General features: G+C 42.7%; 1 protein-coding gene across 1 annotated transcript in view; it reads left to right on the forward strand.

Annotated features, from left to right (window-relative positions):
- The window catches only part of B4GALNT4 (beta-1,4-N-acetyl-galactosaminyltransferase 4), a 216,895-nt gene extending 202,423 nt beyond the window's left edge, over positions 1 to 14,472 (forward strand). The window contains exons 17-20 of the mRNA XM_060770120.2: positions 2,580 to 2,652; positions 2,759 to 2,912; positions 9,393 to 9,519; positions 12,604 to 14,472. Coding sequence (XP_060626103.2) covers positions 2,580 to 2,652; positions 2,759 to 2,912; positions 9,393 to 9,519; positions 12,604 to 12,718 — 469 coding nt within the window. The 3' untranslated portion in view covers positions 12,719 to 14,472. The remainder of the gene's footprint in view (positions 1 to 2,579; positions 2,653 to 2,758; positions 2,913 to 9,392; positions 9,520 to 12,603) is intronic.
- The last annotated feature ends 1,870 nt before the right edge of the window (positions 14,473 to 16,342 follow it).

The following is a 16,342-nucleotide window of genomic DNA, read 5'->3' on the forward strand; positions in this document are numbered from 1 at the left end:
GAGAGAGACGCAGGATCTTTATATATCTGATAATCCTAGGAACATTCTTGGATCACATGATCTAGTTACTTGCAGACACAAAAGAGGTGTTTCTTAGCATGTATTTCAAAGGATAGGAAGAACACACTGGGAGGCTTTAGGTGAGAAATAAAGAAGAGTCACATGCAGGAAATCCTGTCCTATCCAATAATAATAATAATAAAACACTTGGGAAGTGTTCGACTTGTGATTTTGTGATATGAAATCCTGCATATATATATATATCATTTGCTGTGACATACTGTGTTTTTGTGTCAGTAAAACAACAATAAATTTTATTTATGCCCCGCCCCCTCTCCCCGAAGGGACTCAGGGTGGCTTACAACAAACACATGATAAACAACAATAACAAAAACAGTGATCATTTAGTACAATTAAAAACACCATAACCATTAATAAACAACAATTTAAAAGCTATTTGTCTTATAAAAACAATCTAAATATATATCAGTGTTTAACCAGCCATTCCTATTATAAAGCTGTCCGGCAGTTATAAATAATGATCTCATGGTCATTCCAATCCTGTCTAATAGTTTCCAGTAAAATCTAGCCATTCTCAAGGGCTTGCTTAAATAGTCATGTTTTTAGCTCCTTCTTAAGGATTAACAAGGCGGGTGCTTGTCTTATTTCCTTGGGGAGAGCATTCCAGAGTTGGGGGCTACTACCCCTCCCTCATTCCCAACAATCTCATTTGTGAGGGAGGTGGGATCGAGAGGAGGGCCTCCCCAGCTGAAATCTGGACAAGTTCATAGGGAGAGATATGGTCACATAAATAGGCAGGATCTGAGCCATATAGGGCTTTATAGTTAATAAACTGCACTTAAAATTATTTTATTAATTATTTGACACAAACAATCTAATAAAGAATCTGTATACATTCGGAAATAATGAAACATGTCTAGATCTGTATTCAAATGGCAACTTTTGCAAAATAAGTATAACATACTTTACCGTTCGCTCAGATTTAAGACATTTTCAAAGCAAATTCCATGCAAACTATTCCTAACTAGAATTATTGGTTATTATGTTTTAGGAAAAACTGTTTCCATATGGATAATAGCAATAGTACCACCAGCTACTTCTCTCCCCTCCACCCTCCATATCATATGCAAAAAACCCTAATGTATTTTTAAGAAACTCTTTGCAAGGCAGGAAATATAGCTTCATGATCAAGAGAATTTCAGAATATGTCTAAACATATTATGTTGCCATATTAATATAAAAAAAAACAACCGCATAAGAATGGGAGCAGGCAATTAAGTATTTTCTTGTAACTTGATCTTTCTGACTGTTTTACACACACAAGTATGGATAACTATAAAAACCCAATAAACTGCACTTTGAATTGGGCCCAGAAGCAAATTGGTAGGCACTGGAGCTGCTTTAAGAGGGTTGTCGTATGTTCCCTACAACCCACCTTAAATTGCTCTAAAAGGCAAGTGGGGGGGGGGGGGGCAATGATGGGATTTTCCAACAGGGAAGATGGCACTGTCCCTTTCTCCTGCTTCTTGATCAACATACTACCAGAGGAAAGTCTTATGATCTGAAAGAGATGACATGAAAGGAAAAAGGCATGAGGAGCTGAAAGACAAATGGTTAACAACTAGCTGGGAGAAAATGGTTTAACCCAAACAGAGGTAGTCTTCCACAGAGCTTATGCCCTAGCCTGTCAGAAATTTAAAACATGGCAAAAAGATTTCACACATTTACTTAGAAGTGATCCAGTGAGTTCAGTGGGATTTATTCCCAATTAAATATGCATCCTCAGTTGATTAATCAGCAAGAGACCATTTGAATTAGTGAGGTTCAGAGACGAGGCCCAGTTGTTTTCTCAGTCTCTCTCGTTTGGGAATGTTGCTGAAATAGAGAATGAATACGCATTCTTAATGAACTCAGTAAGGAAGAAGTAAACATTGATGACATGTTGTAAAACAAGAAACACTTTCCATTTCCTCATTTCAAGTTACCTCAGCGTCGAACAAAGGATTTGTAGAGTGGTTTAGGTAGTATATTAATTTATGTTAATGAATTTACTTGTATGAAGAGGCAGATAGTTAATCAACTAAGTAGTCTTCATTTTGAGCTCTGTACCCTACTTTAATCATGAAATCCAGGCCATAGAACATTGGAAAACAACTTTATAATTGAATCAAATAATTGCTCCCTGAATTGTTAATAATGGCTGGCAGCACCTCTCCGAATTTTCAGGCAGGATTCTTTCCTGGCCTTTCCTGGAGATGCCAGGCATGGATTTCCAACATGCAAATGAATGTTTTCCCTTAACAAATCTTCATCTTTCTGGAACAAACCTTCATCTTTCTGGTCATCTGCCGGGGGTGCTTTCAATGCGATTTTCCTGCTTCTTGGCAGGGAGTTGGACTGGATGGCCCATGATGTCTCTCCCAACTCTATGATTCTATGAAGTGTTGGGGACTATTGCATCCACATACTGCTTAGTTATCGATAAGGTCTTCCCTCCCGATTATATCTTTGCATGCTTTATTTTCATCAGGTGTAAATAATGTGCATCTTCTTTCCAGGTATCAATACTTGAAGCGCACTGGGAACTTTGAGCGTTCTGCTGGACTGCAGGCTGGGGTGGACTCCATAGAGGTGAGGACTGAGGGCAAGGGGAATGACACTCTTCCTAGAACAAATAAGCATTTGGTTTGCCACACAGCCAATGGCCTGTCTCTCTTGTTGCTCTTCAATCCTTCAGGACAGCAGCAGCATTGTGTTCCTGTGTGATCTGCACATCCACTTTCCCCTCAACATTCTCGATAACATCCGGAAGCACTGCGTGGAGGGGAAGCTGGCCTATGCGCCCATCGTCATGAGGCTGGGCTGTGGGAGCTCTCCTCAAGAACCCAATGGTGAGATTCATGTGCAGCTGGAGGAAGCCGGGCTGAATGAATGAGGCAGCACGAATGCCTCTTATTGTCAGCAAGCATTATGCAGCTGAAACAGCAAGCCTCCCTGGCCCAGCCATTGTGCCTTGACTCCCATATTGCTCTCTTAGTGAATACCTCCAGTCATCATACTTATAGGCATGGATTCCTTGAAGGGGAAGCTTCAAACTTCACATTTTCTCTCTTGGAAAGCAGCACAACTCACTGCACTTATGTGAAAGCAGAACCAATACACGGGGTGTCTTCCTGATCTTTTCACGAGGCTGCTGTATAAACTAAACTTCAGCACAAGTCTGACATGGCCCCTGTCACACAGGTATTGTGCCCCACAATCCAAAAGAGAAAGGCCAAACCATTTGCTGGAGGGCTGACACAAGTTCAGAATAGAACCCAGGAGGCTTGACTTTGACTTCTCTGCTGGGAAACCTGACTTTGCTGCTTTTATTGAAACGATTTTGACTTTAAAAGGCCCAAACAGTAAGGCTGCTGACAGTAAAAGGGGGATAATTCAAAAAGTGTGTGAATGTTTTAGTAGAAAAGTATAGGAAAAGTAAGGGAGCAAGAGAGCGAGAGGGAGACCTGCATTTTTATTTATTTTTATTATTTATTATTTATTTATTTGGTATGCTTGTATACCGCTAATATCTCAGCCTGTGCGGCGACTCATTGCGGTTTACAACATGTTAAAATATACAATGTTAAAAAATACAATTCACTTGAGCATATAAAAATTAAAATTAAGAATACATACCAAAAACATACGCAGTATTGGGCCACCAATACAGATCGGGACATCTCATAGTTAAAATCGTCATCCAATTCGTTGTCTTGATTGCTAATCCATGGTCAGATAGAACATCACGACGAAGGTCAATTGAAGACTTGCTCAAACATCCAGGTTTTTAGTTTTTTCCTAAATGCCATTAGCGAGGTCGCTGATCTTAATTCAGTAGGGAGGGCATTCCAAAGCCGGGGGGCCACCGCAGAAAAGGCCCTATCTCTCGTTCCCACGAGCCGCACCTGTGAAGCAGGTGGGATAGAGAGAAGGGCTTCTCCTGAAGATCTAAGGGTCCTGGTGGGCTGATAGGCCGAGATACGTTCGGATAGGTATGTAGGGCCAGAACCGTTTAGGGCTTTAAAGGTCAAAACCAGCACTTTGAATTGGGCTCGGTAGCTAATCGGTAGCCAGTGAAGCTGGTACAGCAGAGGAGTTGTGTGCTCCCTGCGCCCAGCCCCTGTTAATACCATGGCTGCCGCCCGTTGGACTAGTTGGAGCTTCCGGGCCGTCTTCAAAGGCAACCCCACGTAGAGAGCGTTGCAGTAATCAAGACGGGATGTAACCAGAGCGTGGACTACCGTGGCCAAGTCAGACTTCCCAAGGTACGGTCGCAGTTGGCGCACGAGTCTTAACTGTGCGAATGCTCCCCTGGTCACCGCCGAAACCTGGGGCTCCAGGCTCAGCGATGAGTCCAGGATCACACCCAAACTGCGAACCTGTGTCTTCAGGGGGAGTGCGACCCCGTCTAACACAGGCTGTAACCCTATACCCTGTTCGGCCTTGCGACTGACCAGGAGCACCTCTGTCTTGTCTGGATTCAATTTCAATTTGTTCGCCCCCATCCAGACCGTCACAGCGGCCAAGCACCGGTTCAGGACCTCGACAGCCTCCTTAGTAACGGGTGGGAAGGAGTGACAGAGCTGGACATCATCTGCGTACAGATGACACCGTACCCCGAAACTCCGGATGATCTCGCCCAGCGGCTTCATGTAGATGTTAAACAACATGGGGGACAGTATTGAACCCTGAGGAACCCCACAAAACAAAGGTTGTGGGGTAGAACAGGAGTCCCCCAGTGACACCTTCTGAGACCGACCCACGAGGAATGACCGGAGCCACTGCAGAGCAGTACCTCCGAGACCCATTCCCGCGAGGCGTCCCAGAAGGATACCGTGGTCGACGGTATCGAAGGCCGCTGAGAGGTCGAGTAGCACCAACAGGGACACACTCCCCCTGTCGAGCTCCCGACGGAGATCATCCACTAAGGCGACCAAGGCTGTCTCGGTACCATGTCCCGGCCTAAAGCCAGACTGTGCCGGATCTAGATAATCCGTGTCTACCAAGAATGCCTGGAGTTGTGAGGCCACCACACGTTCCATGACTTTGCCCAAAAAGGGAAGATTGGAAACAGGCCGATAGTTTACCAATTGAGTGGGGTCCAGTGATGGCTTCTTCAACAGCGGTTTTATTACAGCTTGCTTTAAGCTGGCTGGAAAAATGCCTTCCCGAAGGGAGGCATTAACCACCACCTTAACCCACTCGGCCAATCCCCCTCTGGCCTCCTTTAGAAGCCAGGATGGGCAGGGGTCTAGGATGCATGTGGTAGCTCTCATTCCTCCAAGCACCTTGTCCACATCCTCGGATTGAACCAATTGAAATGAATCCATCAAAATCGGACAAGCAGATGCTCGTGTTACATCCTCAGAGACTGCCGTTAATGCGGCGTCCAGTCCAGAGCGGATCAAGGCGACTTTGTCTGCAAAGAACCGAGCAAAAGCTTCACAGCGAGCAGCCGAGTCATCAGGGCACCCATCCTGAGTGGTGGGTTTTAAAAGGCCTCTGACAACTCGGAACAGTTCAGCCGGACGGTTCTTTGCAGACGCAATAGTGGCCGCGAAGAAAGTTTTCTTAGCGGCTCTTATTGCCGCGGCATATGACCTTAAAAAGGCCACAAACCGTGTTCGGTTTGACTCGCTCGGATCCGAACGCCACACGCTCTCTAGTTCCCTCTTCTTTCGCTTCAACACCGCCAGCTCCTCAGTAAACCAAGGGGCCGGTTTAGATCGGCTACTTGAGAGGGGACGTTCTGGAGCGATCGTGTCTATTGCCCTAGTCATCTCCCCATTCCAGAGAGCGACCAGGGCATCAACAGGATCACCAACCGCGGTGGCGGGAAAATCCCCAAGAGCCGTCAGGAATCCTTCCGGATCCATAAGCCTCCTGGGGCGGACCAATTTAATAGGTCCTCCACCTCTGCGGAGGTTAGGGGGCGCAGTAAGTCTAAAGCTGACCAGGAAGTGGTCGGTCCATGGCAACGGAGAGATGGATAACTCCTCAACACCGCCACCTTCCTCCCATCCCTGACAGAAAACCAAGTCCAATGTATGTCCAGCACTGTGGGTGGGGCCAGATACTTGTTGGGACAGACCCATGGTCGCCATGGTAGACATGAAGTCCTGAGCCGCTCCCGTTAGGGCAGCCTCAGCATGGACATTGAAGTCCCCCAGCACAAGCAGCCGCTGGGACTCCAATGCCAGGTCCGAGACTACCCCCGCTAGCTCAGGTAGGGAGACTGTAGTGCAGCGAGGTGGACGGTACACTAACAGAATCCCTAATCTGTCCCGGTCACCCACCCTCAGGTGGACGCATTCAAAATTTGTTGACTGCGGGATGGGGGTCCTGGTCAGAGGAATAGAATCTCTATAGACTACTGCAACCCCGCCTCCCCGCCCTCCGGATCTCGGTTGATGCTGCACAGAGAACCCGGGTGGACAAAGCTGGGTCAGATTTACACCTCCAGCTTCGTCCAGCCAGGTCTCCGTGATGCACGCCAGATCTGCCCGCTCATCCAAGATTAAATCCTGGATGACAGTTGTTTTGCCGTTGACAGATCTGGCGTTCAACAGCACCACTTTCAATCCCGAGGGACCGCCATCCTGGTTACACCTACTTACCGTATCAGGAGACCGATTTGGGATTACTAAAGTTGTTCCGCGTTCCCTAGGCCGAATTAAAGGTCTCCTTTTCCCGTATCTCCCCTTCCCCACCACGACTTCTATGGGGGCTCCTCGGTTAACGGAAGTCTTCCTATTAATTGCTATTTGTGGCATCAGTGAAACTATATGTTTTTTCTCTTTAGTCTTTGAGGTATTAGACTTCTTATGGTAGCTATTCTTTTTCTGAAATTTGCTTGACAGAAAAAAATATTTCACAAAATGTGAGGTGGAGTCACACTGAGAACTGATTGTGGTAGGTGGACAGTGAAATGAATACCGCCTTTTCCTTTTGATGCTCAGAGGCATGGAAATAATGTAAACTGCCCAAGTTAGCACCACTTAGTAATGTAAATGGGATCTTACTTTTTAAAATGACTTGGATCCAAATGTGGATTTATATTCCATTCTGGAGTTTTAAAGCATGCAGGGTGTGTGTGGTGGTATAGCTGTTAGCTATGTTTTTAAAGCAATGTATCTATTTAAGTATTTGAGTATCAAAAAAGAATTTCCTTGAGGTGAGTTCCCTCCAGATTCTCCTCCTTTCCTTCAAGGGAAAGAAGTACCGTACCATATTTGCTTGAGTCTAATGCGCCATTGAATCTCATGCTCATTTTCAAAACCCTGAAACCAAAAAAAGTATTTGCTGCCGAATGTCATGTGCAGGGTCAAAAAGTGCACTTGGCCAAAAAGGTGCACATTACAGTGGTTGTCCACTTAAAAATCCTTCTTTAAAAACAAAGTGTTTGAGCACCAAAGCCTTCAGCAATGGAAAGGAAAACCTTGGGGTGCATCCATGCTGTAGAATGAATCCACTTTAATTGCCTTGGTTCAATGCTATGGAGTCATGGGGGCTGTAGTTTTACAAGGTTTTGAACTTTCTATAACAAAGAAGGCTCATGCCTCATCAAGCTACAAATCCCAGGATCTCATAGCATTGAGCCATGGCCATTAAATTAGACATCCCTCAAATAGGAGGAACTCCGGGTGCCATTCTTGAAGTAGCTTCCCCCTTTGCTTTGGCTCAGCACTAAGATGCAAATCTAGTTTGCATCCTAATTTTGGCCAGGTCATTTACCCCAAAAAGGTAGCATTAGATTCGAGTAAATAGGCGAAAGAGAATTCTCCTGCCAAGGGAAAGAAGCCTTTCTAGTCACAAGGTTCATTATTGAAGGTAGGGAGTTCATCTCTGTTTCACACACACACACACACACACACACACACAGACACCTCCAGACTGTTCTGCTAAGTCTATTTGGGTTGTGGTTTATTAAAGGCATTCCATCTCCTTCCAGTGTATCTGGTAAAGTGGACCTAATCCACTTACATGCTGTTGGCTTGTGATATGTAATATGGGTAACATAGGTTTAATGGGATTTGAGAATAGAAAATCATTTCTTTTTCACTCATGGGAGTTGGCTTGCCTTAGAGATATTGCTATTTTATCATTTAAGAAAAAAGTATGTGCTATAAAAGCTTTGGTGTAGTGTTTAGTTTGATATTTAATCTTAGTTTAGCTTCTATCTTGGTTTTATATACCGTCATCCTTCCAAATTGGCAGTTTTCACTTTTGCATATTTAATTATTTACAGATTTAATTTAAAATGTTCTCTCTAGGAATCTCTAGGTTTTTCACTATGACCTAGGAATTCCTAAAGAGCTATTCTTTCTGGTAAAAAATAGCCATTTCTTTATTGTTTAGGTTCTATGCCCCTAAATCAAGCAAATGTGAAGGTCTGACTGCATATATCTGTGTATTTTAAAATATTTTTGTTAACACATAATTTTAACTACCTAAGTAAGTAAAACTTTATTTCTATCCTGCCCTATCTCCCCATGGGGACTCAGGGTGGTTCACAACCTAAAAGGCAAACAGTCAACAATAAAGGAAAACAATTCAAAATAAACAAAACGGAGCATTCAACAATAAAGCAGATCACATGAAAACAATTATATTAAATTACACAATGCTAATATAAAACAATCAATGCAAAATTACATACAAGTTGAGCATCCCTTATCTGGAATTCCAAAATCCTAAATGCTCCGAAATTGTCCACATTAGGGGTGCCTGTCCAAAAAATTAACATCTGCTAGAACAGCGGTTCTCAATCTGGGCTTTCAATTCCCAGAAATCCTAACATCTGGTAAACTGGCTGGGATTTCTGGGAGTTGTAGGCCAAAAACATCTGGGAACTCCAGGTTGAGAACCACTGTGCTAGAGGGAGTCCTCCTCTATATCCCACCATTGAGATCAATACAATGTATTGAGAGATGGGAGAGAGCCTTCTCAGCCACCCTAAGTGTGGAATGCCTTCCCTCTGGAGGCCCCACTGGCTCCAGTACTCATGTCACTTAGGCGACAAATTACAACTCAACTTTTCATCAAAACATTTCAGCCTCATTAACCCATTCCAAATACAGTGCACATACTTTTAGAAACTGCTTAAATATGTTTTTTAACTTATTACAGCATAGCAGGGAATTTTACTAGATGCTCTTTTTGGTCCCTTTCCGCTATGATTCTATTGCAGTTTAATATGTTTTTGGTTCAATTATTTTATTGCTTTAAATTGTGTAACTTGCTTATTGCTTTTTGTAAACCACTCAGATCTTTGATAAGGCCAGGTATACATATTTTAATTGACAAATAGGGGTTTTTTTCTCCCTTAGGATACTGGGAAGTGAATGGCTTTGGCCTCTTTGGAATCTATAAGTCGGATTTTGATCGCATTGGGGGGATGAACACGGAAGAGTTTCGGGACCGATGGGGTGGAGAGGACTGGGAGCTCTTGGACAGGTAAGACTACAGTCTATGAGAGAGAGGGCAGATCAAATATATGGGGGCCAGAGGCCTGTTCACTTCCCAGGGACCTCCTCTCAGAGCAAGATGAAATGCTTCCATTTGCCTCATAGTCTCTCTCAAATAGGAAAAATAAGTTCTTCTCTTCATTTTGAGAGGAACTACATCAGAAAATGCAGATATTGGGGTTAGTACAGTGTTCTAGGCCACTTTTTAAACATGTTTTTACACATTTAGTGAAGTTTTGCATGGAACAAAAAGTGCCTGAAAATTGTGTCAATTTTTGCAATAAAATGGGTGGGGCTTTGAGAGAGTCATAAGGGGTTTGGTCTGTCATAAAATGGGGTCTGTGGCTTCCTATAGGCCACATTTGCCTACTCCTATCTATGATGATGACCTAGACTTCCCAAAAGCTTTCCTGATTAGATATAGGAATTATACCTCATAAAAAACATGATAGACTTTTAACTCAAATAGACAGCTGAATGTTTTGAAAGGAAAAGATGTTTTGACCTCTTCATCTCAGGAGGGTATTCACTAGAACCAGATTTGAACAGACAGATACAATTGTTAAACATGGAAGGTTTAACCAGGTTCCATATAACAAATGTTTCTGTATCTGTGGGGTGACAGAGGTAGAGGATATTACACATGTACTGTTTAGTTTTATTTTGGTCAAGAAAGAGAGAAATCAATACCTTGGAGCATTCATTACACAGAAGACTCAATGAGATCCCCATATTAAAACTACATTTTTAATGGCTGGCCAGAATGCTAACACACCAAACGGCCCTTTTTCTACATAAATTAACGCAGCTGAGAACTGCGTATTTGGAGGCGATTGGAGTAAACTGTAGGGGTGAGGCGGATATCTGAACTGGATTGGGATTGTGTAACAGCTGGTCTATTTTAACCTTTGTTTTAACCTTCATCCTTAACTTCAGTGGTATGAAGTTTTTCCTTGGCACTTTAATGATGATATTTTTAATTATCTTTTAACTTTTAAATAAATCAAGTTTTTATTGTGTTTTAAAGTATGTTCACTATTACAGGAGTTTTAGGACAGTGATTAGTGTCTATTTATGTATTTTCTTGTTTTTGTCTTTTACTGCTGATATGGTCAGTGGACTAATCAATAAACTTTACTACATATGTTTTGACCTCTCTCTATTTATATTTTTTATTTACCATATTTATACCCCGCCCTTCACAACCCCAAAGGTGACTCAAGGCACTTTTACACATAGGAACTATTCAACGCCTTAAAAGCATCATTGCTGTCCCTGCAGAGTGAATCAAAAGGGTGGGAGCAGGAACGGACAATTAAAGCATGTTAATAAATTTCGTTCACATATCTTAAAGACATGTTATTTTAATTCACACTGTTCAAGAAAACATGTTGAATTTTCCAACTACTTTTGGCTCCTTCTTTAAAAAGAAAGTGTGGCAAACAAACTCTGTTAACCCCTTCTTTCTCCAACAGTAATGCACTGCCATTTTGTAATTGCATTCTTCATAGGTTTTGTACTCTTTTTCTGCTGTACTAGAGCATGGATCTAGTTACGTTATATTAGTAAAGAATGCAAACTCTAGTACAGCTGTCCCTACTCTCCTAAGCAAGGCTACACTGCCATCCACGATTATATCTGGGCAGGATGTTGTGCCATTGACTTTGAAAAGGCCTGAGGCTTTCATGCAAAATGTGAAATGTGATTGCTGCCTGCTGAGACTGTGCGGAAATGTCCTGAGGCTGTAAGTTTACTTGAAGATTTTCTTTGCAAGAGGCATTCTCCATTTTCCAGCTCTTCCTTGTAGGTCGCATTGCTTCATTCACCTTTGATTTTAACCTCTGCTTTAAAAAGTGGAGTTAAACACTCCCAGGTCTTGCAGTTGGGATCTCCATTCTCTCTTTCCTTGATCTGAATAGAAGGGGCAAAGTTTTCACATCACTGGATATGTCAGGAATGTAGCTACTAGGCAGGTAAATGGAAGGGAGAGTGTGCAGAATTATAGCAGTAGTTGTTTGACGAATACAATCAAGAGAATGTTTTAGACAGTGATTCTCAACCTGTGGGTCCTCAGGTGTTTTGGCCTTCAACTCCCAGAAATCCTAAGAGCTGGTAAATTGGCTGGGATTTTGGGGAATTGTAGGCCAAAATACCTGGGGATTCACAGGTTGAGAACCATTGTTCTTAGAGATGTATAGAGGCACAATTTAAGACAAGTAAAGTTCACATGCTGTACAATGCAAATTTCAAACCCATTGTTGTAAGAAGGTACACACAATCTCCCTTCCACATTATACATGGCCTTCAACACATGTTTTAGTGTCATGTGTTCCTAACACAGGTTGAATTGAAGAACCCATAGAATCATAGAATCAAAGAGTTGGAAGAGACCTCATGGGCCATCCAGTCCAACCCCCTGCCAAGAAGCAGGAATATTGCATTCAAATCACCCCTGACAGATGGCCATCCAGCCTCTGCTTAAAAGCTTCCAAAGAAGGAGCCTCCACCACACTCCGGGGCAGAGAGTTCCACTGCTGAACGGCTCTCACAGTCAGGAAGTTCTTCCTCATGTTCAGATGGAATCTCCTCTCTTGTAGTTTGAAGCCATTGTTCAGCGTCCTAGTCTCCAAGGAAGCAGAAAACAAGCTTGCTCCCTCCTCCCTGTGGCTTCCTCTCACATATTTATACATGGCTATCATATCTCCTCTCAGCCTTCTCTTCTTCAGGCTAAACATGCCCAGTTCCCTAAGCCGCTCCTCATAGGGCTTGTTCTCCAGACCCTTGATCATTTTAGTCGCCCTCCTCTGGACACATTCCAGCTTGTCAATATCTCTCTTGAATTGTGGTGCCCAGAATTGGACACAATATTCCAGATGTGGTCTAACCAAAGCAGAATAGAGGGGTAGCATTACTTCCTTAGATCTAGACACTATGCTCCTATTGATGCAGGCCAAAATCCCATTGGCTTTTTTTGCCGCCACATCACATTGTTGGCTCATGTTTAACTTGTTGTCCACCCAGTTGGTGTCCTTCTCCTCTTGCACACATACATAATTTCCTTCTCTTGTTCTAGGGTGCTTCAGAGTGGATTGGAGGTGGAACGTTTGCGACTCAGGAACTTTTACCATTACTACCATTCCAAACGTGGCATGTGGAATTCACGCAGCAAGAAGACATCCAAAGACTAAACTATGGCCCTGCCATCAATGGGACCTCACTCTTGGTCCCCTTCAAGAGGTGAAAAGGGAGCAAGAGCCACCTTGCCACAGCTGCCGTATCTCCACATGTTTTCCTCAGTGCTACAGGTGCAGTTATGGACACAGCATTGGTTGGAAGCCTTCACAAAGGGCATGTGGGGCAGAGGGTTTCTATGGAACTATTTAAAGCAAACTATGTTTACTTTGGGGGTTTTTGTGACTTTTCTTAAGGGATCTAATTTCTTAGTCAGAAATTACATTTATTAACTCAGTAGTGCTGACAAGTCAGGATTCCTGCTAAAGAGAGAATGAGATGAGCCCTCCAGTGTTACTGCCAGCTAAGAAGGTAACTGGAGCAGCTACGCAAAATTCAGACAACTTTCAGGGAACAATCATGGTGATTCTGAGGTTCACTTGCTCTGGTTTACTTAGTTCCTTGAAATAAGATAGAGATGGACAGACCATGAAGCTATTGTGACATCTGCTATCCATTCTTGCTATGCCTGAGCTGCCTGTTGTACCTATTCATGGTTTAGTGGCTCAGGAGAATGCAGAGTCTTCAAAGGATTTAAAGGAAAGGGAAGATACTTGTATTGAGGGAGGAAGGTATTTCCATGACTCCAGTCTTTGAGATTTATGATCCAGGCTAACTTTGCAGATCTCTTTACTCCAGCCCTCAGCAATGTCTTGCCCTATGGTCACAGATTCAGAGATTTGTGATTTTCTCATATAAGTTTCTTCTGTGGGTGATCTCCTATGCTGAGATGGTGGTAGAATATAGTTTTTCTCCTGAAAACTGAGTTTCATGAGCTTGTAGCTTGGACATGAAAAGGTCCTTCGCCACTCTCAACACTCCTCCATCCTAGCCAGCCTTTGAATGCAGATCTCTTGATAAGAGAGCAGGAAGTGTCTTGCACTTTCTGTTCTCACATAATCATATTCATCCCATCCAAAACAAAGAAATACACCAGCTCTCAATGGGGGAGACATCTTTCAGGTGAGAAGATTTAGATGTTTTCTTGCAGACACAATGGGACTGATGGAGGGACATGAAGCACAGGGCACTTCCTTTCCCTTTTCTTTCCACACCACCATACCTTTTGAATCCATTGTACCCTCCTCATTCTCTTCCTCCCCCTGCTCTTTCGATTGTGCTTATTTGTTTGTAGAAGTGTGATCCAAGAATGGTTACATATGGCATCTGAAACAGCTGCAATCGATGTGGTCAAGAAAAGGAGAAGCAGGAATTCAGAAGAAATGTTGGGGACCCCTGAAATGCTGAATTCCTAAGTTAGTGTAAGCTAGTTGTTATTGCCCAGTTATCACCAGACACCCAACCAAGCCAGTGGATGATAATTCACATCGGTTTATGCTGAGAGCACACACATTTCACACATATCCTTCTCACAAAGGTAAAGGACATCTAAGAAGTTCAGGGCATGGATTCAATGGAAGTGTTCTCCCCAGCCATGGCTATTTGTGAATCAATCTCCATACACAATATCCCAAGCCTGATGAGTCGGTGATATGTCTTGATCGACCCATTTTACCTTCAGTGTGCCGTAGTTGGCCTGTGAGAAAGGGATGGTGCAGGAATCCAAGGTGGGGAGGGCAAAACAATATTTCCAAGCTAATTTCTGTGAAATTATGAGGTAGAAAGCTGTTTTCAGAAAGTTATGCCTGGTTTTGCTTTTTATTTTTATTGATATTGTTATTAAAAAATAAAATAAATGTCTCGACTCTGATTTTCTCAAGTTTTAATTTTGGAGTTTTACAGATGCATTTCAAGTCATGGTAATGGCAGCTTGTAACATTTCCTCACTTGAAAATGTCCTTTACCAACCAGGCAGGTGGCTATATGATTATGAGCTGTCATATCTAGCTGTAAACAAGCACAACACCTTGCCAGATCCCTTTCCCCTGCATTAAAAAAAACAAATCCTGTAGGTCCAGTTACAGCAAGATGAGAACCATGAGATGGATGAGGATGAGATCGTAGGACTACTGCCCCCTTTCATCTGGACACTGCTGCCATTGATGAATTCTAGCATTGTACTGGCTTTTTTTCCCTATCGCACTGCTGATTCGTGTTTGATTCTTTTCAGGTGCCCAAACCAGGTGCTATCCATTTTATATTTCTGTATTACATTTTTCATTACTAGACGTAGTACATGCCCTTGTTGACATTACTTTGTTCCTTTTGGCATTGCTCTCCAATCTGTCAAAGTCATTTTGAAATTTAACCCTGTCCTCTGAGGTATTCACTACCCCTCTTTCCCCATTTGGTGTCCTTTGATAAGCATGTCATCTATGCCGTTATCTAAGTCATTTATAGGGGTTTTGAACCACAACCGTTCTGGGATTGGACTTTGTGGTACCCAAATAGTCCAACCCAGATCTATTGCTGTATAAGAGATACCATCACACTCAAAATCAGAAATAACTAGTTTAGTAACTAGTTAATTAACTTGCTGTTTTACTAATTTGCAAGATTTTCTAACTATTTCACCTAACTTACTACATTAATGAACACTGTAGCTAAAGGCTTTTATTGCCCAGAGGAGTTCTTTTGAAGGAACTAATAGCAAAATGTCTCAAACAGTGATTTTACTAATGACATCTAAGCTAATTAAATGATTTTAGACATTACTGTTGAGACTAATGAATTTTCCTCATTAAATTTTTAAAATTAATTTTCAATCCTAATATGTCAAGCTTTGTTCAAAAAGGCATGAACTTTAGAAAGGTTCCTGGCAGAAAATAGGTCCCCTCTAATATAATACCGTGTATTGGAGGCTTTCTTTCTAGTGGATATGAGAGCTTCGTCAATCTCTTCAGTAACTTCTTGTCCTATACTGATTATATTCTGAGCAATGGCTGAGTTAGCCCATCTCATTCCTTCTTATATCCAGTGGGATTATTGGTTATCTTAGTTGCCGGTGCAAGATGCCAATAAGGTAAAGATAAAAGTTTCCCCATGCATTAAGTCTAGTCACGTCCAATTCTTGGCTGGGGGGGGGGGGGAGGATGCTCATCCCCGTTCCTAAGCTGAAGAGCCAATTTTGTCCATAGACACCTTCAAGGTCATGTGGCCAGCATGACTGCATGGAGTGCTGTTACCTTCCCACAGAAGTGGTGCCTATTAATCTACTCACACATGTTTTTGAACTGCTAGGTTGGCAGAAGATGGATCTAACAGCGGAAGGTCACCCCATTCCCTGGATTCGAACCACCAGCCTTTCGGTCAGCAAGTTTAGCAGCTCAGTGGTTTAATCCGCTGCACCACCAGAGAGCCCGATAATGCCAATGTGGTAGAAACAAAAATATGATTCCACGCATGTGTCGCTAAATGATGTACCATTGTGTGCAAATTATAAGGGAGAAGGATTCTGTGTGTGCACCTCCCAAATTGGTGGCTTAACTAACATCATCTAGCTCACATTCTGGGACATGCATTCACTTTGATGCAATCTAAACCTCTTTGTTCAAAGGAAAGAAAAACATTCTAAGCATCTCAAAATTACTACCACCAAATACTACCATCAACACCACCCAGTACAACATTAATTGGAAACTAAAGGTATTATACATTTGATGAGTTAATTAGGCAGTTAC

Source organism: Anolis sagrei, chromosome 1, assembly GCF_037176765.1.
Source record: "Anolis sagrei isolate rAnoSag1 chromosome 1, rAnoSag1.mat, whole genome shotgun sequence".
NCBI lineage: Eukaryota > Metazoa > Chordata > Lepidosauria > Squamata > Dactyloidae > Anolis > Anolis sagrei.